The sequence below is a fragment of the Phaenicophaeus curvirostris genome, chromosome Z, assembly GCF_032191515.1.
Source record: "Phaenicophaeus curvirostris isolate KB17595 chromosome Z, BPBGC_Pcur_1.0, whole genome shotgun sequence".
Taxonomy (NCBI): Eukaryota; Metazoa; Chordata; class Aves; order Cuculiformes; family Cuculidae; genus Phaenicophaeus; species Phaenicophaeus curvirostris.
Window position 1 is genome coordinate 42,648,154 of NC_091431.1, and position 27,895 is coordinate 42,676,048.

Sequence of the window (27,895 nt, forward strand, 5' to 3'; positions counted from 1 at the left end):
TACTCCCCACAGCAATTTTGAGATTAATTACATTATTACTGCACTGATTATAGAGATGGTCATGCTATTCAATGAAATTGTAAAGTCAGTTTAAAGATATAGAACTCCTATTAAAGATATAGAACTCCCATATATTTCCATGGTAGAAATCAGTGGGCAATTTTCTTGATTTAATACTAAATATTCTAAATTATGTGTGATGAACAGTCAGGAGGTTGAAACAGTCTCTTTGGCTGGAGTGAACAGTGATTCAGCAATAGATGACCCTAGACAAAAGAGTGCTGTGGCTGTCATTTTCATGCATACCTGCTTTTTATGTCCTGTTCGATCTGAGGATTTTATATAAATGAATTTATTGAACATAAGTGGTCCTTGTTAGAGCTGGAGCTGGACTTTACACCAACTATTCTACTGAGCCTTTTTAGTTGTACTTCTTTCAACATTTCTTCTTAGCTAGGCACACGTATTGCTGGATGAGATCGTGCGCGTGAGTATATAATCATATTATTATGGGGTGCTGGTCTCCCCACAGTTAAATCAATACAGGTAACTCACTACAAGTTTCAGCAAAAGATAATCAATTCATATGTGACTAATCTATGTATGTTAGTTATCCATCTGCAGTGTTTTCAGGTTTTCAAAGCTATCACAATTTTTTTAATGATTCCAGATACGTGAATTTTTTAATCTTGGATAATATTACCTTCTCTGTGTGGGAGTAAATGTGCACAAACACACACAAATCTGCACACACTTGAAATGCACTAAGAATCAGGAGTGTATGAATCAATATACAGTTTCAAAATCAAACTTCCAATGAGCCTGAACAAATCACCAAACACACCAACACTTGTGTGGCCGAGTTCAAAACTGAAAGCTCCAAAGTTAATGCCCCATTGAGTTAAATGGTATAATTTCCTGATGAAGGTATGGTGAATCATGGAAGACAGGTCAGCAAGTGTGATGAGGGAAATGATGGTAGCACAAGGCAGTTGAGTCCTGCTGAAGAACATCCTGGCATCTCTAAGAAAATATTTTGCTGACTGAAGCAAGCAAACAGAAGCAGGCAATCTTGCAAGCCCTTTGAGTTTGGATTATGAGGGGTGCAGTTTATGGGTAACCTTAAATCAAGTTTTGTGATATGTTCAATGAAATAAGCAGATTTCAGCAGTGTGGTAAAACTGAGTTCAATTTAGGCAAGTTAAGTATTAGACCCTTTTCTTCTTATGATAAATGGTTTACACTTGTTACCTACTGCTGTGCAAATGAACCACTGTCCACATACTGCCTAAAATTCCTGGGGGTGTTAAAACGTACTTTGTTGCAGTGTCGGGTAGTTTGCAGCTTTTTTTTTAAAATAGTTTTAATTTTGTCTGACGATAGAAATATCTGAACTGCTTGAGAAGAGCTGCTTCTGGAAGCTGGTGAGGCCACATATTTTCCTCTCATCATTGGATTTGGTATTCAAATTTCTATTCAATGAAAGATGGACATGCTCTTCCATGGGATGCTAGGCAGATACTTTGTCAGTCTTCAGTACAATAACTGCAGTCATTTATTAATAGCAACAAGGAAGGAATTTTGTGAAGCTCTTTTTGCCTGGGAGAATAAGCTGACACTAGCAATATGTGTGCATGTGGTTTCTTTGATACAACTAGCACCTTTATTTGTTGATATGTAATACTTTACAGCTTCTTGGATAGGTCTTCCCTTCTAATTCTTAAGAAGTTATTGAAAATTAAATATGTCAATATCCTCATTTTAATTGTTATGAGGAGGCAGAGAGAGAGTATTAGCTTAACTATTGTATTGACAAGGCATTTAAAGATTTAATTGCAATTGTAAATGATAACTTTGTATTTAGTTTGCTCATTTTAAATGCACAGTTATAAATCTCCAGAGTACATGAAAACATACATTTAACCCAAAGATATCTTTTGAATGTCATCTACAAAGAGATTTACTTCCTCCTGCTTGTGTAACATGAACTTATTCTGTTGATAATACAAGGAAAGATGGATATTTTATTGTGCTCTATCTATTGACAGATAATTCAGATTTTGTGAGTTCACAGGTAATATTGTGATTCAGAATGGAGGACTCTCCATCTAGAATGTCTCAGCTACCTGGGTCTGAAGATGGGTTGCTGAAGCAACGCAGTTGCTCTCGGTTTCAGCAGCATTATAGTAAAAGGAAAATACTTTCTCAAATGGATGAAACTCAGAGCTTTATAGGTCAAAGTCAACGCCTTGATTTCTCTCATAAAGTAATACAGAAGTGTTGTTGTCAGCCAAGAACTGGCAACAACATGTTTTTTTCTAAAGCTTATTCCTCAAGCAGAGAGGTAGCTGTTTGTCACACCACCTGCAGCTTTTGTGTGGCATCTCCCAATGATGTAAGATGTGCTGTAAAAATAAGTTACTGAGGTTACAAGGGTACGGAAACTAGTGAGATTCATGCTTATGAAAAGTAATAAGGGGCATTATAAAAAGGCAATGTACATTTCTATTGTTACTGTAGCGTCCAGGAGCAGAAAGGAAATCTGCATAGCCTTGCTTCTTGTTAAATGAATGCTTTATGGAATATACCAGGTTCAACCTCAGGAGGAACTGCCCTACAGTACCTTCTACAGTCTCACTGGCAGTGCTCTAATAATAACACTCCCTTATGTTTATCAGAGCCTTAAAGGTTACTATTTTGTGTTACTCAGATAGGTGATAACTTGAGGGTATGCTTCCTACACATTTAATTAAACTACCTCCTGTACCATTGGGCTGATTCCAATGGGAAGCTAACATGGCTGTTGGATGTTCACAGGTGATGTAGCATTAGGGTGCTCTAAGCAAAAGCTCTACTGAGATAAAAGGCTGAGGAGGAGTTAGTAGAATGGAAGATACTTCTTCCAGTTTGTTTTACTTGTAGATTTTCTGAAACGTCTGTCACCCTCTTTGGATATCACAGAGCACAATGGTGTAGACTCAAAGACAGAAATTATAACTATGATCTCCAGGTTCATAGATACAGCGAGTAGACAGCTATTAAAAGAAGATATCTCGTACACGAGTAGGGGAGCAGAACTGGATTTTCTACAGCTTCATCAAATTATTTCAATTAATGGTCTCAAAACTACACTGCTATAGGGTTTTGCAGTGATATTGTCACCATAGTATCTGAATTTTGCCATTACAAGGGACTAGAACTATTGTGAATAAATGGATGTCAGAGGATTTCCAAACACGCTGGATCCAGTTTGTCTAAATTGCACTGGGAAAGACCTGTGTTTTGAGAAGAAAATATTTTGTTTTCCAACTATAGTGGCTATCTGGAATAATGTAAATTTTGTGACACCCTGAAACTTCTTTCTGAAGTACCTGACACAGTATCATATATAGCTATACCTATTATATGTATAGGAAGACCGCAATTTCTGGCTTTTGTTGGTTGTTCCTAAGAAGATGCTTTGTATTTAAGATTCCAAGGAAAAGTGGGATTGTTTTATTTGGAATTTGGAATTATAATTACAATTATTTTCTATAAGTGCAATTGTTTTTTAAAAAAGATACTGTGCAAATTTAAACATAAAATATACTTTATCATTTAGGCAGTTTAGCATCATAGAATAGTTTGAATAGGAAGGGGCTTTTAAAGGTCATCTGGGCCAATGTCCCTGCAGTGAACGAGGGCACCTTTCACTAGGTCAGGTTGCTAAGAGCTCCATCCAACCTGACCTTGAAAGTTTCCAGACATCGGGCATCCACCACCTTTCTGGGCAGCCTGTTCCATGAAATGTTTAAAATGTATGTCAAATTTCTGTTATGTTTGGATATATCACCTGTAGGTGATATTGTTGCCACTTTACTAAGGCATTAGAAAAATTTTCTTTAACACTGGAACTAGTGAGCTATATGACAAAACACTGTCCTAAAATGTAGCTGAAGACCTAAGGTGTAAATGTGCTGATAGTTAGGCAAATATGTGAACAGAAGTCTGAGGGGAGGTTGGTTGATTACTGACTATAACTATATTAGTAAAATCTCAGTAGGGGAAACAGATCTAGTGTATCCTGATTTTAAGGAAGTCCACTGTCACATCTGTTAAAATGTTCTAATCAGACTTCAGACCTAAGGATTGACTGTAAGTGTGCATATGGTGTACAATCAGATACTAAGAGTGTGGCAATCTGAGTTGTTACAGCTGTGGCAACGATTCTGGGCAAGTGAGTGGATCTGTGGCAATTCAAGATGTTGTGAATTAAAACGCTGGAAAATATAACAGATCTGAGAGTAAAATTAGCATGCAACTGCAAAATAGAACAATGTATACCTACATAAATTGGGGATAAATTTGCCAGACCTTCATTGCATTTACTTCTTTCCCTTTCCCATTTTCAAATGCACAGCTTATTTTGATAATATAGCTGCCTCCACGCAATTTGCTTGAGATTTATGCCTCAGGCATCATCTCTCTGGCATCATGTCAGGCATCAACCCATCACACAGACATATTGATGCCTTAGTTGATGGTAACAGTTAGTCTTTCACCTGTAATGCATTTTTGTGTAAGAATCTTTTCTAGAGAACCTAGAACTTGTTTCACACGAGGACAAAATGAATTTGTCTTAAATTATGAGCTACAAATATTTGCACTTGTAATTCAAGTGGATACTATACAAATAGATACATAGTTTCCATACTAAAATATTGGTTGACATAACTGCAAAAGTTAAAAGGAGAACAAGTCCCAGAATTTGTTTCTAACAGCCAGTTTTTAATAAGGTTATGAATTGACAACTTCTGAGGGCTGAAATCTTGAAAGCGGAACAGAGGACTTAAGACATCCAAGAGCCAATGTTCTTGAGATTGTACTGCTATGACCTACTACCCTCTAGAATCTAGACCTTTCTTTCAAAAAGTTTTAGCTTTGTGTTTGTGAAGATAACCATAGAAGTTTGAATTGAGTATAAACCAATGCAGCAATGTCAGTGTGAATCAAAAGATAGGACTGTGCAACAACTCTGAGACAATGATGTCTGATCTCAAGCTGCAAACTAATTACGATATCCTTAATATGAGTTTTGTTAACTAGTTCACTGTTGTTCACTGTGTGCAAGAAAATCAAGTATGAAGATTTCAGAAAGATTTCTTATGAGTTACATTCATATAACAGTAAGTGAGAGAGTACAATACTGCTTTTAATAAAAGGTTTACATGTAGCACACCTAGGAAAAACACTGAAGTTTTAAGAAAATCTTCTGTGTGCTAATTCCCATGATAACCTGTATCAAAGGGAGGACTCTAGTTCTCATCTGAAAGACAGCTAGGATTGTTCAAGAAGGATTATGTATGCAGATATCCCAGTAGGTATGCACATGCTGGCAACTGAGATGAGTTAAGAATTTAAATACAAGAAACTTTCATTATGGGGGCAGAAATTAGGTCTTTAGACACAGAACACCAAGCTCTATCCTGTGTGTACTTACTACTTCCTATGTTACCTTGTCTGCCAAGCAATAAAACCTGAACAGATACTGAAATATACAGTGACATTATTGCAAAATTTTAGAACACATTGTGTTACAAATGTGAAAACAGACGTAAATCACTTGAAAAAGGAAAAGAATAGATGTTAGAGATTACAAATAAAAAGCAACATAAATCAGAAGGTGCAGTCAGAAATTACTTGGGGAAGGGTGACAATATGCAATAAAGTTAAGAGGCAGGCGAATAGTTTATAATTGTATTTGAAATCTAATGTGCAGTCAGAGCCTGAAATGTTTGAACCATAAGAATTAAACTTACTGAAGGTAAGTAGTTTTTCTTTTTATTACTTTAAAGGTTTATTTTTCTGTCTAGATGTTGCAGACCACAGTTTCACTGTGTTTTGCTCTCAGTTTTACATGTAGGACAGATGTGGAATGATGCCTACCATTCATGGAGACATTACAAAAAAAGAAAAGAAATAGAAATGTAGACACTTGGGGTGTGGGTGTGGGTGTGTGTGCGTGCTCTGTACGTGTGTGTGTGCTGTGTGTGTCACAATCTACATCCTCTGAAATGACTAGCAAATTCTCCATGGATTTCAACAAGAGCAAGATTTTGCTCTCAGTTTGGGTGAAGTGGGGCGATGTACTGCACTGCTGTTACGTGTCACAGGGAAAAACATATTTTACATAAGAATGAGATATAAGTATATCTTTGTTTTATAATTCAGCAAGGAAAGGGTTTGTTAGTTTGGACCATATGTACATGGGCTAAGCTGGAGTCCTATTGCATTCCTGTTGGTTGGGATCATTAGGGAACAGTAGAAGGTGACACATTTCTGTAAATCGTCCTGATCTCCAGCTGTGTTCTTCCAGTTCATCTGAGTCTGGCTTTAGAGAGAAAGCTGCTTTTAGAAGCTGGTGACACCAGCTATCTTAATCCATAAAATCTCTGGGATCTTCTTTCTTAGTCTTTGACAGGATTTGGTCTTTTTCATGATTCTCAGTTGATTTTGTGGTACATTAGCCCACCAAATGAGCTAGGTCTGCTAAGGTAGCCCTGTGGTCACTGGTCAGTGATGCCACCTAGGAGCTATTGGATGCAACTGTGAGGCAGCAAGCCACTTCAGCAGGCTGTGTGGGCAGCTAAGTTGCCAGGGCAGGAGAGGAGGCTTGCCTTTGCAGCAGGCTGCCCAGAAACATTCTGAAAATTCAGTCTGACATAGCAATCAAAACTTACTGGCAAGAATTCTGGTGTTGTCAAAAAACGTTTATTGTTTTTTGTGGTATTGTTTATTGTGGCACATCAGACTGTGCCACAGCCTCCTTAACTATGACAGAGCCTGTTTCATTGCAACGTTGAGGTGCTTCAGGCTGAACTCTATAATGTAAACCAGCAATCAGTGAGGGAGAATACATGCCTCTGACTTTGGCGTATCATGTGTCATTTGTATGGGAAGTTTATTTTAGGTAACTCTTAGAAATTTTCTGAATTAATGTTAGTTAAACTTTCCATTTTTATCTAAGGCAGGAGGCATTGGATTTCTGATTACCAAGACACCTGGTTTTAGAGGTTGGTAGGCCTTTAAAATAAAGCCTGCAAAATAAAATTTCCTAAACCACTGCTATGATGGATCTCAAGGAGAGTGGACTGATAGACAAATACTTAATATATAACTATTTGCTGTAATATAAAAATGTAATTTGTATTCTTGAGAAAAAAAAACTTCTGTAATTACAGAGTTTCCCACCTATGACCTATTTATTGGTCATGTAAGTATGCAAGGAGATGCTCCGTAAACATTTAGGCCACATTATTATCTAGTGATTGTCTTGCATATATTCTGCCAATTCTCATTTTCATTTCAACTACACATAATAAGAGAAATCTATCTAACTCTTAAGTTTCATCCAGTGAATAAAACATAATGTATCATGCCAGTTATTTGGGAAGATTATTTTACTTGTGAAAGTATCCTCATTCCTTTGAATCTATGCTGCCTTTTTATTTTAAAGCTACTTTGACAACTGACATTCATTCCCTTTCGTAAACTCCTAGTAGTAACTTCTCAGCTTATGCAAGTAGGAACATGACTGAAACAGTGGTAAATCCCACCTAATTTCTCTATTTGCAACATCCTAGAATTCCATGACTTTTCCATCCACACCCTCACTCTACCCTCCCCCAGCCCCCCAGACATACAGTTTTGTGTAGGGGGTGACTTAGAGGGGTAGTTTGTTGGCCACTTCTCATTAGTGCACATTTTTTCTGTTATTTTTCATTGTAAGGCTTGTGATTTTAGAGAGGAAAATAGTCTGCTAACTGCTCAGTGTTCCTATGAACATAAAATTGATGTCCATTTGCACTTAAATTTTCTAGTGTTTTCTTCTAGCTTAATTTTAGGTGTCCTATAGATGATTCTCCCTTGGGGCTATTTGCAAAGTCTGGTAGATCATTTTGCCAGGAACTTTCCCCTGCTATTAATTTTAAATTTCCCCTTTCTTGATTTCACTTCATTACCCCAAGTTGATACTTCCTGTAATTTCCAAAGAATTCCTTCCTCTTTCATGTGTTTATACTCTGCACAATTTTTACTATATATTATTTGCCACTGGAGTATGTACAGTCATGTAGAATGTCTAAGGCATGTTCAAGCATTGGATAAGCATATACATCTACTGGTGAACTGTGCCAAATCCAGATGTGCCTATGCAGAAAGTAGCCTCTTACCTTGATGACCTGTACATTAAGGTCATATGCAGACCGCCTCTTGTATGTATGAAAGAAATATCTGTTATGTTCTTGACTTGAAAAGTTCCCATTATTAAACACTTCTGTGTTTTTGGTAGGTGGCTTTTGTCCAGATGTTATGACGTATGCATTATAGTCCATTGTATCCTAACCCTCTCCCTTACTCCCAAACATGCAAATTATTAGTAAGCCTTCCAGTATGTGCAATCTTTGTGGACAGTTGTAGTCAAGCCTTGGTTGTGCTCCAAGCCAGAGTGGGATGGCATGTGAGAACAGAGGTTTTTCATCATTCATTCGATCTTAATACTTCATACATCAGGGCCTATGACTGGTCAGTTTAATCCTACTCATGGGATTTACTGTGGTTCACAGCCACTGTGTGAACAGCAAATATATTTTGAAACAATCTGATCCATTCCGCATGCAGAAAAAAAATAATAGCTTATCAAAAAAATACTGCAACTTAAGCATATCCAAGGAGGAATCTGCCTGCTGAAAATACCACAAAGAAATTCACAGCTTTATTAGAACAGTGCACACAGGTACTATGGTGATGAGCATTCTGGAGAACCCTAAGATAGGTAGATAAAGATCCTTAAACACAATGTGTATGTTTCACAAGGCATTCTTTTGGTTTTGTTTTGTAGCCTAACAGCAGTGGTCAAGTAGTAGGGAAAGTGCCTGGCCATTTTACTCCAGTTTTGGCACCCTCTCCCCATCACAGTACGGTGCGACCTGTGACCCTGACCATGACAGATACTAAACCCATCACTACATCCACTGAAGGTGAGGCATCTTCACCTACAGCAATCAGTAAGTATTTCTTTAGGAAACAAAAAAAAAATGTCCATCAAAGATTTGATATGATTCCAAATTGAGGCCAGAAAAAGATGCCTTTTCCTACTATTTGACCAAGTGGATGTTCATCATTTTACATGTAGAGCAGAAGTGATCAGACTGCAAAGCTATTCCTCGCCAAATTTCAACCAGTGCATCATGTTATGCGAACTAAAGCTTTTGACATGACAACCAAAATGAAAAGGAAAAGTCTGCTTATTTGACCACTATTCAAAAGGAAGTAAACCTGTTTTTCATCTAAGGTGGACATTGTTAAGACACTGAGAAGCAAACTCAGGCAGCAGGGTTTTACAATGACCCACAGATGGAATTCCAAGCAGAGACCAGATGAAGGCTCCTCAATGAGCTTTCCTACAGAAATCAAGCCTTGTTACAACACATACTTGAATCCAAGCTATGACAATTGCATCTTGATATAGGTTGTGTCATTTTTAGCAAAAACAACTGATGTGGCAAAAGAAAATTTTAATTCCTTGTAATTGCTGCAATGGATGATAGATCTACTATTCTTTCTTTTTTAAAAAAAAGCCAAACTCCAACTTTCATGTTTTACGTTCTTCATTACTACATAGGACCATGCTATTTATCCTATTATCTTCAATGGAATTGCAGTTTCAGAAATAAGAGCAGAGGTGTTACTACATATACAGTAATTACTTCTCTTCCAAACACTCATCTTGTGCTCAGTGGCACAGAATGCTGTTTTTTAACTACTTTCTGCATTTCTGTTGTCTTTGAAATTTTATTGGGACTTGAGATGGCCAGTGTTACCAATATGAATCAGAGCGGTGAAGATTTTTAGGAGGCACTTCCAAACATACACTTTGGAAGAAAACTTGCCAGTCTTTAAAAGTATTAATCTCTTTAGGGTCCCTTATATTAAAATGTCTTGCTTTAGACCTGTGCAGTATTTGAACTGTGAATCCAATCCCTAACTTTTGGTCCATTGTTAACAGAGACCAGAAACTGTATGTTTCTTAGGTGTCATGCTACTTTCAGTCTTTTCATTAGAACGTGAAGCAGAGATAAGACTCAAATGTAGAGGAATGGTTGAGATGTAAAGGAGGAAAACTGTTCATGACTTTATTACAAAAGGGCAGTATTAACATTTTGACAAACTATTGTTTAAGTATAAATAAATAATTATATGGATAGATCGATGGAAGTACCTTAGGTCTTTTTTTTAGTATAACAGAAGTTTTGTTAAAAGGTGGTAGAATATACCTGTATTCTCTGTGCGGGTTTGGGCAGTTCTTGCACATTTTAAGAAGAGTTAGTTTTAGTAGCAAACAAGAAACTACTGCTCTAAACCTTTGGTCCAGAATAGAAAACTGATAAATGGCAAAAAGAATGAATACAATGTCAGAACAGCATTAGGATGTTTTCTGGTAATATGACCGTATCATTCATCATTACAGGCAAGCACACCTAATCTGTCCACTCTCCTGCTACTAAGAGAAAAGTTTGGACTATATTTTCAAATGAATAGAGTACCCAGTTTCTCATGCAATTTGTTGGAACTTGGGTACCTGATTCCCTGTGAACCTTAGAACATGTTGGTACAGATACACTTTCACAGTGTGCAAGTAACTTCTTGCCTAAAGATCCAAAGTCTATCACTACAGCACATAAATAATAATAAAAATCTACCTATGTACAAATTTTATTTGAATGTGCCAGTTCTGCATTTGAGATACTGTATAAATTCTATGTGTTCACAGTGTTACGGTTTTCAAGGCAGTGCAGTAGTCTATCTGCTTGATAAAGTCTTTTGAAACTGGATTGGTAACTGTAAGATCAATAAAAAATGAAGGAACATAGCTTGTTGATTTAGAAAACAGCAGAACAAGAATAGGAGAGATTATGTCCTGCTGATATGTAAATCAAGTATGAATACGTATAAACTGTATTATCATTCATAATAGACATGCCACACAGAGTGCTAATATATTAGCATAATGGGAAGATCAAGGCTAAATATGCTTGAAGGCACAGTTTTACTTTTATTTGCAATATCTGATTGGTTGTTTAATCCATCTAGCTCCTCACTGGAATCCTTGTGTTTACCTGTTCAGTTTTAGTAGTTTTACTCTGTCTGCCAACAAGTTTCTAGGTTGTGGTGCTGCAAGCTGAGGTGTATACATTTCCTCACTGGAAAGTGGAGTAAAACCACCTACTTCATTTCATAAGTGCCACCAAAAGCCATGAGAGTGAAATGGCTTTTGGGAACTACTGACAGAGGCCAGATAGGAATGTGACCCACAGATGAAAGACCCATATCCTCTAACTAGTCCCAGCATCACCTACCATGCCCTTTCTCCTCAGAAATGGATTTCTTTAATCTTCTCTACCAGATAGAAGAGACTTATTTTAGTTGTTCCCCTGGAAAAATGTTTCCTAATGCTTAGTGGAGTTGAATATTTAATATTATATTGCACAGTAAAAATAAGGTCTCTTGCCATAAAAATACTAATTAGATTACATCCTGTTTCCATATGCCTGTAAAGATTCATTTCATTCCACATAAGTAAATGGAACTTTTGATTATACTTTTTGTTGTTCATTTACAGTTTTGTGATGGGCCTTCACAACCCTAATATGTGCACACTACTATTTTTCTCAGCATTATAATCTCAGTGACTTCACTGGTGTTTTGATGTAATGGAAATGAAAATCAGGCTCATGATTGCTTTGAATACATATCTTATTTAATCACTTTTAAAAGAATAAAAATATGCTAATAGATGAATTTTTCTTTAACAAGATACATCATTATGATGTATACATGCAGCTTCCATTGAAGTTTATAGGAATTTACGCATGCCTTTCCGAATTTGGTCCAATTTTTCTTTTCCATTCTATTAAGTTTTAAATAAAGGAAAACCACAGACACATCCTATATATTGCAAAATCATAACTCTGGATCTCTCATATTTGTACTGTATCTTCACAGGGTAATAGTTATGATAGGTTGAGATTTTTATCAATCTGTTTTGTTCTTCCTTAATCAGCCTACACAGCCTCAGGCACATCCCAAGCCAATCGATATGTGGGACTAAGCCCAAGAGATCCATCCTTCCTACACCAGCAACAGGTGGGCAAGTTTCACACAGGTGTAATGATATAGAGAAACTTTCGCAATATTACCTTCTTACGTGCTGCCACTGTTATCTTGGATTAGACTGAAATCCTAAGGGTTACAGTATTTGTCATCTGGAGATAAAGCTTATTAAAAACAAAACTGAGCCCTTTAAGAAACACAAGTTTAGCAAATGCTTTATTTCTTAGATTTGTGTGATGGAATGGAACTTTTTTTATATTTCAAGAGCTCATACATGTAATCTTTAATAGGATTTTAGGAAAGACAACAAGATGCATAAGGAGCAAATAATAATTTCAAAATCAGTCTAAAAAATAAGAAAAATTTCCAAAGCAAGAAGTCCAACTTATTATTTTCCAGCTGTTTTGTTTCCTTTTCACAGATATTTAAGCTTACATTTCTTCACTTCAGTTCTAGAAGATGCTTTATAAAACCAAATTCTCAATGCAACACATAATTTCTAGTTTAATAGATTTAAATTGGTCTGCTGATATCAGATGTGATAAATCCACATTTTTGTTCCAGTTTCTTACATAATTTCATATCTCATTAATACTGTAAATATAATGCAAATGAAGTGCTTACCCAAACTGTGAACATATACAGCCAAGATTAATGATGGTTTACAAACAAATTAGCTTCAGTCAGTAGCATGGCCATGCCTATACAGAAATGCTACATTGCTAATGAAAGGAATAAATTCAGACCATTTAGAAATTTAACATATTTTATAATGTCTGTTTGTATTGCTCCTATATCTTAATAGTAAAGGATTTTGAAATTAACAGCATGTAAAATAGTGTAAGGAAAAAAGCTGGATGTGGCCATAAGAAAAGGGCTGCTAAATAGTCCTTGGTAATTATTGTACTGTATTTTTTCTCGGGCTTGGGTTCCTGACAACAGTTGGTACATAGACCTGTTTCATTTTTCAGTAAAACCTGTTCTGCATTTGCTGAGATGCAGCTGGCGAGCTTCAACTTGAACTCTACCCCTACTCACACACAGGGCAAGGTGGCAGTATGTCCATTTTAGAGGTCACCACACACAAATTTCAAAGAAAATCACAATGTTGATAGTATATTCAAGACAGTTAATAATTTGCCAACTTTTTTTTTACCATTGTGACCTAACTGGAAAAATCTGTACACTTTCATGAAAACATCAGATGACAATTAATGGTCTTGCCAGCCATTCCTTTTTCAGTAAATTTTCTGGTGTATTGCTTTTTTTTTAACTTCTCAAAGACTGTTGTCTTATTAAATGTGTTGTAATTACTATAACATGGTTCTTTTTAAAAGATACGTAGTATATATTTATTGTATTTTTTAAAGCAATGCATGTAATCTCTGGATTTCTTTTCATGTGAAGTTTTACATAGTATCCTTGGAAAAGTGTCTGACATCCAGTTAATTTGTGGATGTGCAATATTATTTTTTCACTACATGTTTTTGGACACATGTTTTTTTCTACAAATTTGCTACTGCTTAAGCCCACTTCACGTTCTCCCAAGTTCACAGAAGGAGTCACAAGCTCCTTGTCATGTGCTGGAAGATAGTGGCAGCAAGTTTAATTTTCTCTTGGCTGAGGTTATGACATAAATTATAAATTGCTTATATCATGCATCTTCTATGTATTTTTGGCTTTGAGTAGATGGAAATAAATCTGGAGATTTCAGCAATGTCATAGGAACACTAAAGTGAGAGGGATCAGAAGGGTCATCACAGTCATTAGCGTTTATATGGACTGTGTCTTATACTCCCTTTCATGATAAAGCATGTGGATAGATGGCTTAGGGGAAGAGGAAAAAAAAGTAGGTCCCACAAACACTTCATAAATAGAAAAATTCTTCGGTGCCATTTTGTGAAGCCATTGATCTGTCTTCTAGAATGTAGCACTTCATAGTCCTGTTATATTAATTTGAAAGCATCAATTGGTTACCAGTGAGACATATAGTAAATTTAAAAATTGTGTCACGGTTCAGTTCTCTATTATTTTCTGATCTATGCAAGGTATATATCTGTATGCTTGCCCAAGTCTTTTGAGGGGATGTGTGTGTGGATGCTTACACATATAAATACGTACAAAATTAGGGAGTAGTATGTACTACTGAAACTATTTGAAAGAATAGAATACTTTAATAACAAAGCTTTTTTTCAGATGGATAGATATGGATATCTAAGTGTGTATATATAAGTTTGTAATGAATTAGTCAGTTTCACTCACTTAAATCCTAAAGGCATCTCTGAGATGGCAGTGCCATATATGTTTATTAACTAAAACATGAGGTAGAGCACTGAGATTGCTTAAACAACTTTAATAGAGCAAAGGCTGTCCTTTGGTAAGGCAGAAATGAGATTGATTTACTCTGTCCTTTCATTACTTTACAATAATTTAAAAGAGACCACTCTTCTTGTGGCAGATTTTAAATGCATTTTGTTTAAAGCAGCCCATGATGAATGAAAAGAAGAATCAAGGGGTACATGAAATAAAGACAATCAATCATTTTGTATTAGTGGAGAGAAATTCTAAATTAGAAAACCAATGGTTTTAGTTACAGAGGGGTCTTTTAAACATACCATACCCTGTAAAGCCCATTGACCCCTCCAGAATAAATATTGTCACGTTTACTTCATTGGAGGAGTCTTTATGAAGATTTATTCTCTCTGATTATGAGAAATATTGGCATGTACTGTTAGGTACTTTTTGTTGTTGTTATAAGAACTATTATGTAGCCTATTTAAATTACAGTAACCACAATAAATGTAAAAATTACACATATATTTTGCAACATGCACTTACTTGGGCTCTTCTGATGTAGTTAAAGTTTGCTAGAACTTCCAGTAAAGAATTCATAACACAATGTACGTGGAATATTCATATTTAGATGGGGAGCACTGAATGCAGCTATGAAGGACAGTACATAATAGCACCAGTGGGAGCAGTTTATTTGCTTTTACTGAGCTGAATACTGTGAAAAATGTGTTGTTACATGCATTACTTAGCATGGTATGTTGATAGTTTGAAAGGCAAGGTTTTAATGAGGAGTCATAACTATTCAGTTAATTTTCTCCTGTAGTTGCTGGTGGGTCTTCCTGCTACCTATTTTGAAATGCCAAGTATTTCTATACTGTAACATGAATAGTTACAAAACATATCTCTTGCTTCAGTGGCATCTAGAGAATCACATGTATCTTATAATTTTATTGTAAAAAAGTCGTCAGCCCCCTCCAAAGTGGCTATTAGAAATTGTTAATTACCACTTTGTTTGCTTTTCTTGATTCAGCATCAGATTTTGAGAGTTCTGAAGTATTGATAAGGTAACTGCAGGGAGGGCTCTATAGGAAAGGGCAAGGGAACTCTTAAGAGCTAGTACCTGAGTGAGAAATTTTTTTAAAATTTTACTATGGGTCATTGTGGGATTGTTTTATGAAGTAAATCTAGTGCTAGGTGCCCATCATGTGTGCTAAGAAACATCTCAAATGAATTGTGGATAAAAGAAAGATGGGATAATCTTCACAATTATATGGGAGCACCTTTTTTCCCCCCTTCTTTCTCTGATTTTCATGTGCTAATCACTTGTTGTTTCTAAGCCTAGACTAGAGGAAAATGCAACAAATGGACAAAATTCAGCCAAATTCAATCTTCTATAGGTGGACACAGTTGCATGTTACATTCTAGTTGTGTCTGCGTTCTTTTGACTAAATAATTTTAATGATGAGATCATTAGTTGGTATGGATCAGAATTTTCATGGTTATGTGATGGCATTTCTATAGCTTCCTTGTGTTACTATTCTCAAATTCATGAATGGACCACTTGGTGAATGAGGAATTGGCTGCATGGTTGCACTCAAAGTTGTGATTAACAGGTCAGTGTCCGTGGATGCCCCATCCCTGGTGTTGTTCAGTGCTAGACTGGATGAGAATCTGAGCAACATGATCTACTGGCAGGTGACCCTGCCCATGTCAGGGGGGTTGGAACTAGGTGATCCTTGAGATCTTTTGCAGTCCAAACCATTCTATGATTCTGTCATTATGTTTCTGAAATGACAGACACTTAGAGAGAGGTTGATGCTGTTTCTAGCTATGAAGCTGGAAATGCTATGGTATAGTCATGGTCTTTACCTGTGTAAACAATATGAAAATTCAGGAGGATTGGTGGGTAGAGAGTGAGACATTTGTATTGCAAATACAGATTAATAGCTTCAGAAATAAGAATTTTGTTGGACTTAATGAAATAACTGACAGATTTTCTTTCTTGGCCTTTTGTTTAACTTTAATGAACCTTGGAGCCTTGTATACGTGATTCAATTTTAAATTAGAAAATATAAATAAACAGGATAGGTATTGAGGTCTATTGACCTCTAGAACTTCCCAATCTCTTAGAGTAAACTGTGCTAACTAATGCTGGCCCAGTTACTAAGGGGCTAGTGAACTAATTAGTAGTAGAACTTAGTAGTGAACTACTAAGGGGCAGTCTTTGCACTAATTAATAAAATGGCATGTTTTTTACTAGAGCTTGGACTTTGTGGGTGTGCTGTGTGGTATGTATGATTTTCACACATATTTGAGAATTTTGAATAAGATATTTGCCATGTATGTAGTAATAAGAAACACTTAATGTCTCTAAAATGCAAAATCAGAAAACTGTAGATTGCTTTTTACACCAGATTGCCCTGCCTTTTCAGTAGGAAGTTGTTCTTACCAGATGCATCTTTATTTACTGAATCATACAGTTCAAAATGGAGTTTCTTAATGCTATTCATCATGGAATTTGTAAACTCAGATATCCACTGAACACAGAGTATCTGCAATATGTTTTCAGTGGTTGTTGCTTTTGCTTTCAGCAGAAGGCTGAAAGAAGAACGCAAGTGGACACTTAAACAGAGCTTCACAGCAAAGCCAGGAAACATGTTATCAACACTTAGTCTGTTCTTATTGTGTCCCTTATCCTAACTGACAGTTTGACGTAATACTGGGACACATGACCACTAGGGAGGTATGTAAATGGATAAGAGGTCACCTTTCACATATGCTTGTTGAAAAGGAAACACATTTAAAGGAAGTTTCAGTCAAAAAATGACAATATGCAAATTGTTAAGTTTTATAGGCTTTTCTCAGTGAAAAGAAGCTTTTGATGCTTTCTAAAATATGTATCTTCTTTTAGTAGTGATCACAAAAGGTTGAAATAAATGTTAGTATTAGTCAGCCACTCTTTGAATAGGAGAATACAAAACCTGCTTAAATATTAACTTGTAAAATGTATTCAGGCTATGATTAAATATTGAGCTGTTGACTAATGTATGTAGGGTTTACATACGTTAAACTCTGCATGGTGGTTGAGTTTTGCCTTGTTTGCCCAATTTAAACTGAAAGGGCAGCTATAGTGAAATCTATCTTTTTGGCAGAAGTTCATATTAGTACATCTTACAGCACGGGAAAGTGTACACCAGAATCACTTTCCTGGCATTTTAGAGGGCTGAACAGGAGCAGGGAGGTTGATGACTCTCAAGCAGGTGGAAGAGTAAGGAGAAGCGCTGTCTGCTGTTCTACTTCTGCCCTGCCTCTTCCTATGACACAGCTGAGTTGAACAGGGAGTTGCACTGCCTCCCTGGAGGAATACTTGGAGTGGGCCTTGTGCTCTATACTACTTCATGAGTGTAGCAGTGAGGATATATTACAGGAGTGAGAGACCACTGCAGCTCCACGTATCAGGACATAGCTGGGCTGCCTGTTAGGTTTCTCCATACGCTGCAGGGCTGAGCAGCCTTTTCCAGTTCAGAATACAGACACATGTTCTTTTTCTGTATGTTTAGATGAGAGATAAATAAAAAAATTTTTGAGTATGTTTCATGGGTGGAAGGTGTTATTGAAGTGGGGTTCATGTTGCTTGCCTTGCTGAAAATGACAAAGCTATGGGACTTAAGATTAGGGCTGTCCCACAGGCTTCTATGAAAGACTTCACCATGTCATATGCCAAATGAGGTCATTTATTTTGCATTCATAGCATATTTTTTAGAAAGTTAGTAGTGTTTTTCAGCATTCATTATATGTCTCATGAAGACTATTTCTTAAGTCCTTCTACTGAGAAATTTAAGTTTTCTCAAGTAGCCTTCATGTAGTTTCCTGCCTCTCTCTTTCACATGTCCTGCAGAGAAGTTCTTTTTAGGTGGTTTACTGTGGATGAGAGTGAACATGTATTCTCATCTCCAGCTGGCAATGTAGCATGATTTCAGAAGTCACTTAAGTTACTCTGAAGACTGTAACTAGCCAGAAAGCTTCCAGCATGACTCCAGACAACATACAGCACTCAAAATACTATACTAAAGTGCCCTACAACCTTCCAAAGCTATGTACTCATGTCAGGTCTGTGGCCCCTGGCTTTACCTACTGGGCTGTCTGAACATCCTCCAAAGGCAGCATTCGTGCTGCTGTTGTAAACAGACATCTGCTTCCATTATATGGAGCCTTGGTTTGTAGAGCTCTTTTAAGCTTCTCCAGTCTTTTAACAAGAAAGCACTCAACATATGAGGGGTAGAGAAGCAAACTTTGAAAGTGATATTTCTAAATACTTTTGAAAGTGTATTTCTAAATCTTATACATCCTGATCTCTAAGCAGGAGTGATTTAGGAGAGGAAATCTCATGGGAGGAAGAAAAAACCTGTTTTCCTGGCAAATTACTTGGTTAGGACAATGTGACAGCGGTTTGTGCCTGCTGAGGAGGTTGAAGCAATAGGTTTTAGTATTGGGAAGGTGGGTTTTGGCACAGGTGATTCAGTCCTGGCCTTATCACGGGACCTGTGTCGTATAGACAAGGTGGTGTCTGTAGCACAAGTATGGCACAGTTGATGTACTGAAAAGAACTACAGTTTACAGTAATTATAGGTGTGCTTAGCATGTATCTTCATATACATGACCATGTGTGTTTCTGCAGCAGGTACATAAAATGCACATGTTTTATTATTACTGTTACAGTTTTTATGTGTATATGTGTTGAGTGTTGTGTGATTGTATATAATATGAGGTATGCCATTACTAACACCTATGAAACAAGTTTGAACAGTTCTTTTTGGAGCTTTATTAATGATAAATGTAACACATTAATTCTACATGTGCAGTTTTCATACAGACCATAGAAAGAATACAATGATGTAGTGCAGAAGCTGATTTACTATAATGTAATGTATCAGTCTCTTTCTTGCAAATGGCAAATGCAATTAGGTTCCATAGCAAGCTAAGTACTTGCCACAGTTTTGAGCTAGACCTAAGTGCATAAAATCATTTGGTAACACTAAATCTTCTATTTTAGTATTTTTATGTTTCTAATAAGCCAAAGGGCTTTTATTCAGAGATTTTACACTTTGTGAAATAAGAAAAGGAGGAGTGTATATTAAACTTTTGGTCTTGTGTTTCAGCTGGAACCGAGCATTTGTAGCTAAATTATAAAGCTTTAAAACATGTCTGTAATGAAGATGATGTTCTTGAGTATTGTTGCAGAAATATATCTACTGTACATTGAGTAACTGAGCTGACATATATCTTCAATATTAAAATCAGGTTTACACTACTGTTTTGTATAGTGACTATACCACATCTTTACTCACCCCTTTCTTTAAACATATTTAGTATATTATTCACAGTTAACGTCTAGCAAACTTTTTGACTGCATGTTTCCTTTTCTGGTTAATTTCATGTGGTTTAGTCATGCTTGTAATGGCCCTTAGAAGGTCTCTTGGAGTTCTTTAGATAACAAACAAGAAACAATCCCTATCAAAACATCAGAGAATAACATTTCTATTTCTCAGACCTTAACAGCAGGAAGTTATGAGTCTAACAGCCAGACAGGGTCAGGTTTGTAGTATTGTCTCATCCTCAACATTTGTATTTTTCAGGAAAAGATAGTAATAAATTGTGCTCCTGTGAAAGTATTTTACTGCAGTTTGTTTGCTGTTGCATGGACTGTCTAAAGGATGTGAATACAGACGGAGTAAACTGAAATGCATCAAATGCAATTAAACTCAGCAACAACTGTATCTTCAATTCATAGTGCTGTATCATACATAATGGTACAGCAAGGTTAAAATAAATGTTTTCTTCTCAAACCAGATAAGTTCACTTTTTTAAACTTAAAAATAAGCTGTAGGTCTTTTAAATAAATCTACTAACACTATAGGGCAGCTATTAAATAAACAGAGCTATAGAGGGTTGCTTGAACAATACATGAAGGCACAGGTGATAATTTGAAGACCTGGGAAGAATTTATTTCAGCTAATATTTAATACATTTCTCATTATATTTAAGTACAATAAATTATTCTAAATTATATTATTCCTAGTCTAAAGCAAGTCTAGATTTTTTTATCACCTCTTGCTAAGTAATACCACTTCCAGTAACACTAGATTAATGAAAATCAATTACAAGATACATTTACCCTTCTTAAATAGCAAGATAAGGACATACAGTTTGTTTAATTTGGGCAAATTATCTTTAAATTGCATGTCTTTGTTTCACAAAATGCATGTCAGAAGATATTGATTGTATTTGACCTTTACTTAATACACGTTATAGAGAGCGTTGCTTAGAGAAAAGAGCATTTTTATTTCCTTTCTTACAATATCTCACTATTCAATATTAACATTTCCTTTTATTTCAGCTCAGTTTTTAATCTAATAATGGCTAATTGTTATGTGCTAAACACTCTTTTATGCTTTGTTAATAGAGGAACATATTACAGTAGCATTATCTTAAGCAAACCTATAGGCATTTATTTCTGAGAATAAATTATTTTTGTTTGTTTAACTTCTCTTATTTTTTAAATTTACTTCTTGAGAAAGTAAGGCTTTTGCCATGTACAATGCTAGTTTGCATGTGTTAATTTATATACTAAAAACTGTAGTACTGCTCGATCCATATCTGACTGCTAGGTTTCAATTGACAGCTGAGGATTTGTGACTGGACCATGAATCAAAACGGCAGGCATTTATACCCCAGTGCCAGTGAGGATACATTGGGAATTACTTGGCAAAGGTAACATTTTAATTATTTCCACCCCTACACCACCTCTAAAAAAAGTTGCATTGAGCTACAATATCTGTTTTAGCGGGCCTCCAGAAGATAATGTGACAGCATTTCGGCAAAACATGCATACAACTTTTCTCCTATACACATTCAGGCTATTTTTAGCATAAATGGAATTTAGAAACTACCTTAATTAAGCACGTGGAAGACAATGCTGTGCTGTCAGTTTCAAAAGGTTTGTAAATTTAAGGGACTACTGATATTAGGCTTTGAAAACTAAAATGTCATTTGGAGAATTAAAGGTTATGTTTTGAGGAGATTAGTGGTCAACACAAAGAAAATGGTGCTGTTCTAACAGGTATAGGTGAATATAATAATAACTGTCTGAGGTGGTGGTGGTGGTATTGCACAATGAGTAACCATACTATTTATAGAGACTTTTCTGACTAATCAGCTGATGTAGGTTTAGGTCACTGACATGTACATTAAGGTAAGATATAAATCATCGTATTTCTCAACTAAATAGCAGAACTTTTAGGAATGTCTTACTAAAAAGAGAGATTCTTTTTACATAAAATAAAGCACAACAATAAAACCCATGGCACATGAATAAATTATTCATTATTATCTTTTACATGTCTTGGTGTGTAATGAATTATGGTATCAGCACAGGTGTGTGTCTAAATAGGTATGTAAACAAATAGTCACAGCTGTGATACATCAGTTTTTCCAGTCTTCTATGTGCAGGATGATCTACAACACTCAACACTTAATGGGTGTGATACATGTAAATCCTGCATGTTGGGAACCTGTCAGATGAAGTATTAGCTACAGGCTCAAAATAATTTTAATTGGACATTTGAGTGCACAAATATGTGTACTTCTGAGTTGTTTGTGTAAGTTGTGTGTGAATGTGAGATAGTACATGAATTATGTACATAATGCCTTTTTATGCACCGTGTTCTGCTGCGGATTGCTAGAAAGTTTGGAAGTTCTGAGCATTGCCTTGGAAGACTAATTACGGGATTTGAAAATCAGCCCTTTTCATGAATCTGAAGTTTAAATGCCTTGAATAGTTTTGCTTTGGTTTTCCTTTTTGCATTTTTTCTGAAGTAATATTTAAAATCTGGACGAATTGTGGGAAAAAGCAAGGTGTTATCATTTCTTTCCTTATATATTAAATAGAAAATTAGGTGATGGATTTACCTCATCTTCTCAAGGGCTGTAATTCATAGTGTAAATTCCCATCATGCAGTAATTACCACAGTTTCAATGTACTGCCAAGAACGAATCCTATCTGAGCTGGAGTAGGACAGAGGGGATGGTTTCTTCTTCCAGTAGAAAGGGTGTTGTTTTTTCAGGGCATTGAAAGGTGTTAGAAAATCGTGTCACACTGCCTATATAGGAATATCCTTGAGTGATTTTAATCAGTCGTCACTTGAGCCCACTTCAAAGCAATGCCAATTTATACCAGCTGAACACTGTCCCAGTATTTCCTGAATTCTGTTTTTCAGTGCCCATTGCACAAGACCCTTGGACATGGGTTATGAAAACAAACGAGAGGGGCAAAGAAGATTTCTAGAGGATGGCCAGTGACTCCTTGATGATGAATACAAGCACATTCCATGATCCATCCACCTTTATAGACAAAATTACTTTGCAAGTCGCTCCCAGTTTGCCTGTCAGTTTGATCTTACCAACATATGAAAGTGCTACAAGATGAACTTGGGCACAAATTTAGCCTCTTTACAGGCCTAGGCTATGCTTACTTGGCCTTGAAGTCATGGCCTTGGGGGACAAAAGCTAAGTATTCATTCTTCCTAAGCAGATGGCTTAGGATTTGGGCTTTGGAATACAGCATTCCTCAAATCCTGTAGGTGAGGATCTAAGAAGAGAAATGATACATGCACAGGCCAAGGAGCATTGAACACTTCTAACATTAATGCTGACACTAAAAAAAAAATAAAATTGTAAAAAGAATTGTTGCTCATTGGCAAAGAAATATATTCTAGCCACAAAATTGTTTAAAAAATGTTTGATTATGTAATTTCTTCATACCTGCTCTGCTCATTTCAATGGTACTGATTCAGACCATTTACAGCAGGCTTATTTTAAGTATACTGATTTTTCAGAAATATTGACCTCAAGATGGTAAAAGGTTTGAAGGCCCTCAATGTTAGCTGTCCCGTCTCTACAGAAATTGGAGAGATGGCCAAGAAAAAGTCGTTATCATAGAACTTTGTTGGTGAACCACACCTTGGAAACTTGGAGAGAGTGAATGAAGATAAAGTCTCTGTTATTTTCTTATTATCTTCTTAGTAGCTGCCTGTTGTACCTCGTAGTAGATATGATGCATAGATTTCAGACTTTGGTACGCAGATTTCAAACTATGTTTTCTGTGTTTTTCTTTTGTTATAAAATCATGTATGTGTTGGCATTGGTTGATATGCAAAAGGCTGAACTTTGCAAAAAAATGTCAATATGTATAATACAAGGCAAAAAAAAATTCCCCAGACCTTTAAGTCATTGACACACCATTTTCTTCAAAATCAGGAGACTCCCAAAGAATAACAATAATAAAAAATAGATTAATAATTTGCTTAGCCGGATTAGTCATTCTAATATCTTTAAAGGAAATACATACATCCTGTGAGCATGCTAAAAATGAACCCCCTCCCAGGTTACTTTGTAAAGTATTTGGAAGTAGCAATTTTTATTTTGCTCCTGGTATCCTAACTACCTACAATTTTTTTTGCTTACTTGCAGAATTTTTGATATGCATTTTATTATGTCTGCTAAACTTTGAAAACCACCTAAGTGCATTGATAAAAATATAGTTCTCAAATACTTTTAAGATCATTTAGGTCAAGTTTTTGCTGTACATATGAGTAAGATACTTAGAATCATTAAAAAAGAAGCTTATTTTCTCATAAACATTTTTTTGTGATAAGAACTGTTTTCCTAGAGACAGAAGGTGAAGGGAAGCTGTGAAAATCTGTAAGGCTCAATTAGGAAAATACAGTCTGAGTCACTACATGAGAGGAAGAGCATATGCAACAAGTAAGACATGAATTAGAGTGTGAAAATGTATATATATGTGTGTAAGTCTGGTAACATGAGCTTGAGCCTGAATCTCAGCCTCTCATTATACCATTGAAATTAATTCCGGTGGGATCACTCCTAAAAGCTGACATGATGGGCCTCTATAGAGTCTAATGAGTATTTACAGGTTTTTCACAGACTTGAAGCAAATTTTCCTTGCAAAAGTTTACATTTTAGCTCAGCTATTGCCAAATATATTTTTATTCCCTGTTATTGTTATTTATATTCATTCTTTTAAGCAATCTTTCTGTGTTAGTTTTACAGGTGAGTTGTTATTTTAAGGTTACATTTGCACTACTCAAGCATTTCTTGCTTTCCATCTGTTATCTTGACTTGGAAGCATAGTATGACAACTGGTTTGTTCCTAGAGATGCTGAGAGTTCTCAGAGTGCAGAATTTCCTTCTCAGCTCAGTTGTAGGAGTGTTCAGCCTCAGCACCATTCTGGGTTTATGATAGCAATGCTGATAAGGCAATCAAATGAGACAATCTCTGATTTGTGGAAAAAGTAGAAGGAGAATTGAAAATGGGTGCAGATTGCTTTTGTAGCACAGTACCTTGTATGTGTTTTATACAGAGCTAACAGCTAAAGTAACACAGTCAGCCAGCATGCACATTTTGGCAAACACAAACACCTGTTAGAGCAATGGTGTATACCCTATACCCCCACCTCTCCACCCTCCGTGCTCCAGTCCTCTTGGGCAGTATTTTGGAACTACAATTTAGGAACAAAACCATCCTGAAGTATACTGATCGTAAAAATATTTGTAGAAAGAAAACCTAATGATTTCTGGTCTTTATCAACTTCAATTGCTAACTCTAATAGTTTTGCCCAACTCAGTAATGCAGAAAGATGTGCAGAACATTATGTTTCCTCTCCATCTTCAGAACACTTCCTAAGAAATTAATTGTATTCAAGCCAGACTTGCATGCTGCCATCCCGCAGGAAATGGGTCAGCAATCCATTAAGATGCCATTAGATAATCTAATTTGGAACTTAATCTCTAAATTAACCATGCTCTATACTTGAAGCATACTTGAGAGAAAGAAAAAAAGTTTATATTTGAATCGATAGGGGAGCCGAAGCGTGAAGAAGGCTGTTTGTTTTTTCTGTAGCTGCGGTCACGTCTCAAGCTGTCTGGTAACCAGGAGAAACCAGACATGATGTAATTCCAGATTGAACTTGAACTTCAGGGACTTAGAATGAGAGAACAATGGACCATAGGAATCAGTAATGTCCATTTTCCACATAATTATGTTTGGAGCTTTAAGTTAACCTTTATGGGAGAAGCAGCAAGTACTGCAGTGAGACCAAAATGAATGAGATGATCCAGAACCGAAATGTTAAAGAAAACAACTTCAGTAATATTTTCTGAGCAGCACTGCAGATTCCAGCAGGATTAGAGAAGTTCCCGCTCTGCAGTGAACTGGTTGCCTGTTCTGAGCACTCTTTGTTCACTTAGGTAGGACAAACTTAATCTTACATTTCCTGTCAGATGATTTTTGGCAGCACTGCTAGGGAAGGAGGAGTATATTATAGAGAATTCCCAAGTGTAAACTGTATCTTTAACCCCTTGGTTACTCCAGTTTTCTACTTGATCATTTTCCGTCCAGTTGTTTCTTTTGAAGCAGTAAAAGTGCACCATTATTTTGGGGTGTTTTTGTGCACTTAAGATTTCTTTTATTATTTAGTCATGCTAATTTGATAAGTAAAACCTTACTCATATTTTTAGAAAGTTCTAAGGTGAAAAATCTAACATAAAATTTGGAAGTGGTTGTACTTAGGGAAAAAAGCAGTGTAGATGTGGAAAGTGGAGAGTTAGTTTTTCACAGTTGAGCCAATAGTCTCTGGTGCGTGTCCACGTTCTCCATGGTTTGGCTGTATGGGAAGCATCCCTCCACTTGGTCATAGGCCCCTCTGTGCATGTGCATGTTTGGAAACCTCCTTTAGCCCTGTCCCTGCACCAAACGCTCACACAGGCATGTTCCAGAGTACAGAATGGACACACACCATTTCCCTGGGCCATTACTCTGCTGTTAATTTTCTTTGCTTAGTGATGGGCTCTGTGGCCTCTTCCTGATCTTTTCTTGCCTTTTATTGTTATGTTATCACAAAAATGAGCCTGCAGGGAATAAAATAGCTATCCCTACAGCAGAAATCCCTTTTTCCTCCTCTGGGTGTAAATCAGTAGGTCTTTACCTCCTGCATGTGCTAGATGGGTAGATGGGTGGTATGCACCTGTTAAACAATAAAAGTCATCCTAAATTAAGCTGGGATATACTCAATACATCTTTTGAAATGAATGCTCACCTTGGAGATGAAATTTGGTTGCTGTTTTACTGCAGATAACAGTTTCTAATGGTAACAGAAATACCACATTAAGTAGGTGTGGTGGTTATTCTTTTGACAGAAATGCACAAGTGGGAATTTAGCCAGGGCACCGAGGTTAGCGCAATTACATTTCCGAAGTTTGTACACTTGAAATGTACACATGAAGTTTGTACACAATTTGAAATGGGCAAATTCCTGTAGTTGTGTGGGCAAGCAGTTGCTTAGAACAGAGACAGAATAATCTTGCTTCATGACTTGCTAGTGCCACTTCTGTCTACATATAAGGCAAGTCTATGAAGAAAAGGTCTGGAGGAAAAGGTTCTGTCTAAAGACTGACCTGACCTGGCATGATCTCGTCTACCTTGTCCAAGCTAGTGTATTCTTGCACAGGCTAGTAAAGCTACAAGAAGGAAAAACTGATTTAGGTATACTTTCTGAATGGTGAAATACTCTTACAGACTCTGAAAGCTGTAGTAGAAAGAATAAGAATGTTAAAATAATTCAGATTTACTCAGGTCTGATTGGATTTATTTTTTTGTTGCATTTAGTTAAATGTTTAACATTATTATACTTTTAATGTTATTATAACCTTCAAAGGGGACAGTATATATATATAATGTTACTAATTCTTGTGGTCCATTCCAGTAATATTTTAATCAGAGGTTCTTGAAACAGCAATTATTATCTTTAAGGGGAAATCATGGCAGAAATCTTGATTGAATTAACATGTGAAAACTGTAATGGAGACTGTAATAGAATATTAACCTTGTAAGACACTTGCAGAATTTTCCTTCAGTATTTTATCACATTTGAATGGTTAAATGCCTTATTTTGTCATGGACAGAGAGGGAACTGGCAACTGTATAAGACCTCTCGTAGTCTAGTTACAATGAGAGCAGGCTGTTTCTGGTAGTGAAAGGAAAATGGTCCTGCAAACCATACTTCTATCACAAAGGCTACTGGTCTGAAACTCAGAGCAGTATCTGATTGTGCTTCTCATGTAATTCAAAACTTAGCCTAGAGCAGTTTTGGAGGTCTCACTTTGTATTCTAAGGGACAGGCATGTTTATTATAGCCTCTGTCAGCGCAGGGCTCACAGGCTTCCTCGGGAGCAGTGGAGAGTGATGTGGACCTTCCACTCATACATATGAAGCTTTTTTATCTGAAGATAAGGACTTTTCATTAACTTCGGCAAGGACCACAAGCTTGCCTGTGTCCTGAGCAATGGAAAGGGCTTTGGCTTTCCCTGTGTTGAAGTG

At 36.4% G+C, this 27,895-nt stretch overlaps 1 protein-coding gene across 10 annotated transcripts in view; it reads left to right on the top strand.

Moving 5' to 3' along the window:
- The window catches only part of NFIB (nuclear factor I B), a 271,625-nt gene that overhangs the window by 231,763 nt on the left and 11,967 nt on the right, over nt 1-27,895 (top strand). For 3 of the 10 annotated variants that reach the window (XM_069880041.1, XM_069880043.1, XM_069880045.1), the window contains exons 9-11: nt 8,879-9,044; nt 12,101-12,183; nt 21,125-21,213. The exons of 1 other annotated variant lie outside the window; for it this stretch is intronic. In XM_069880041.1, the coding sequence (XP_069736142.1) occupies nt 8,879-9,044; nt 12,101-12,183; nt 21,125-21,213 (338 nt within the window). The remainder of the gene's footprint in view (nt 1-8,878; nt 9,045-12,100; nt 12,184-21,124; nt 21,214-27,895) is intronic. 6 more of the 10 variants (XM_069880042.1, XM_069880044.1, XM_069880048.1 and 3 more) reach the window with 4 other exon arrangements.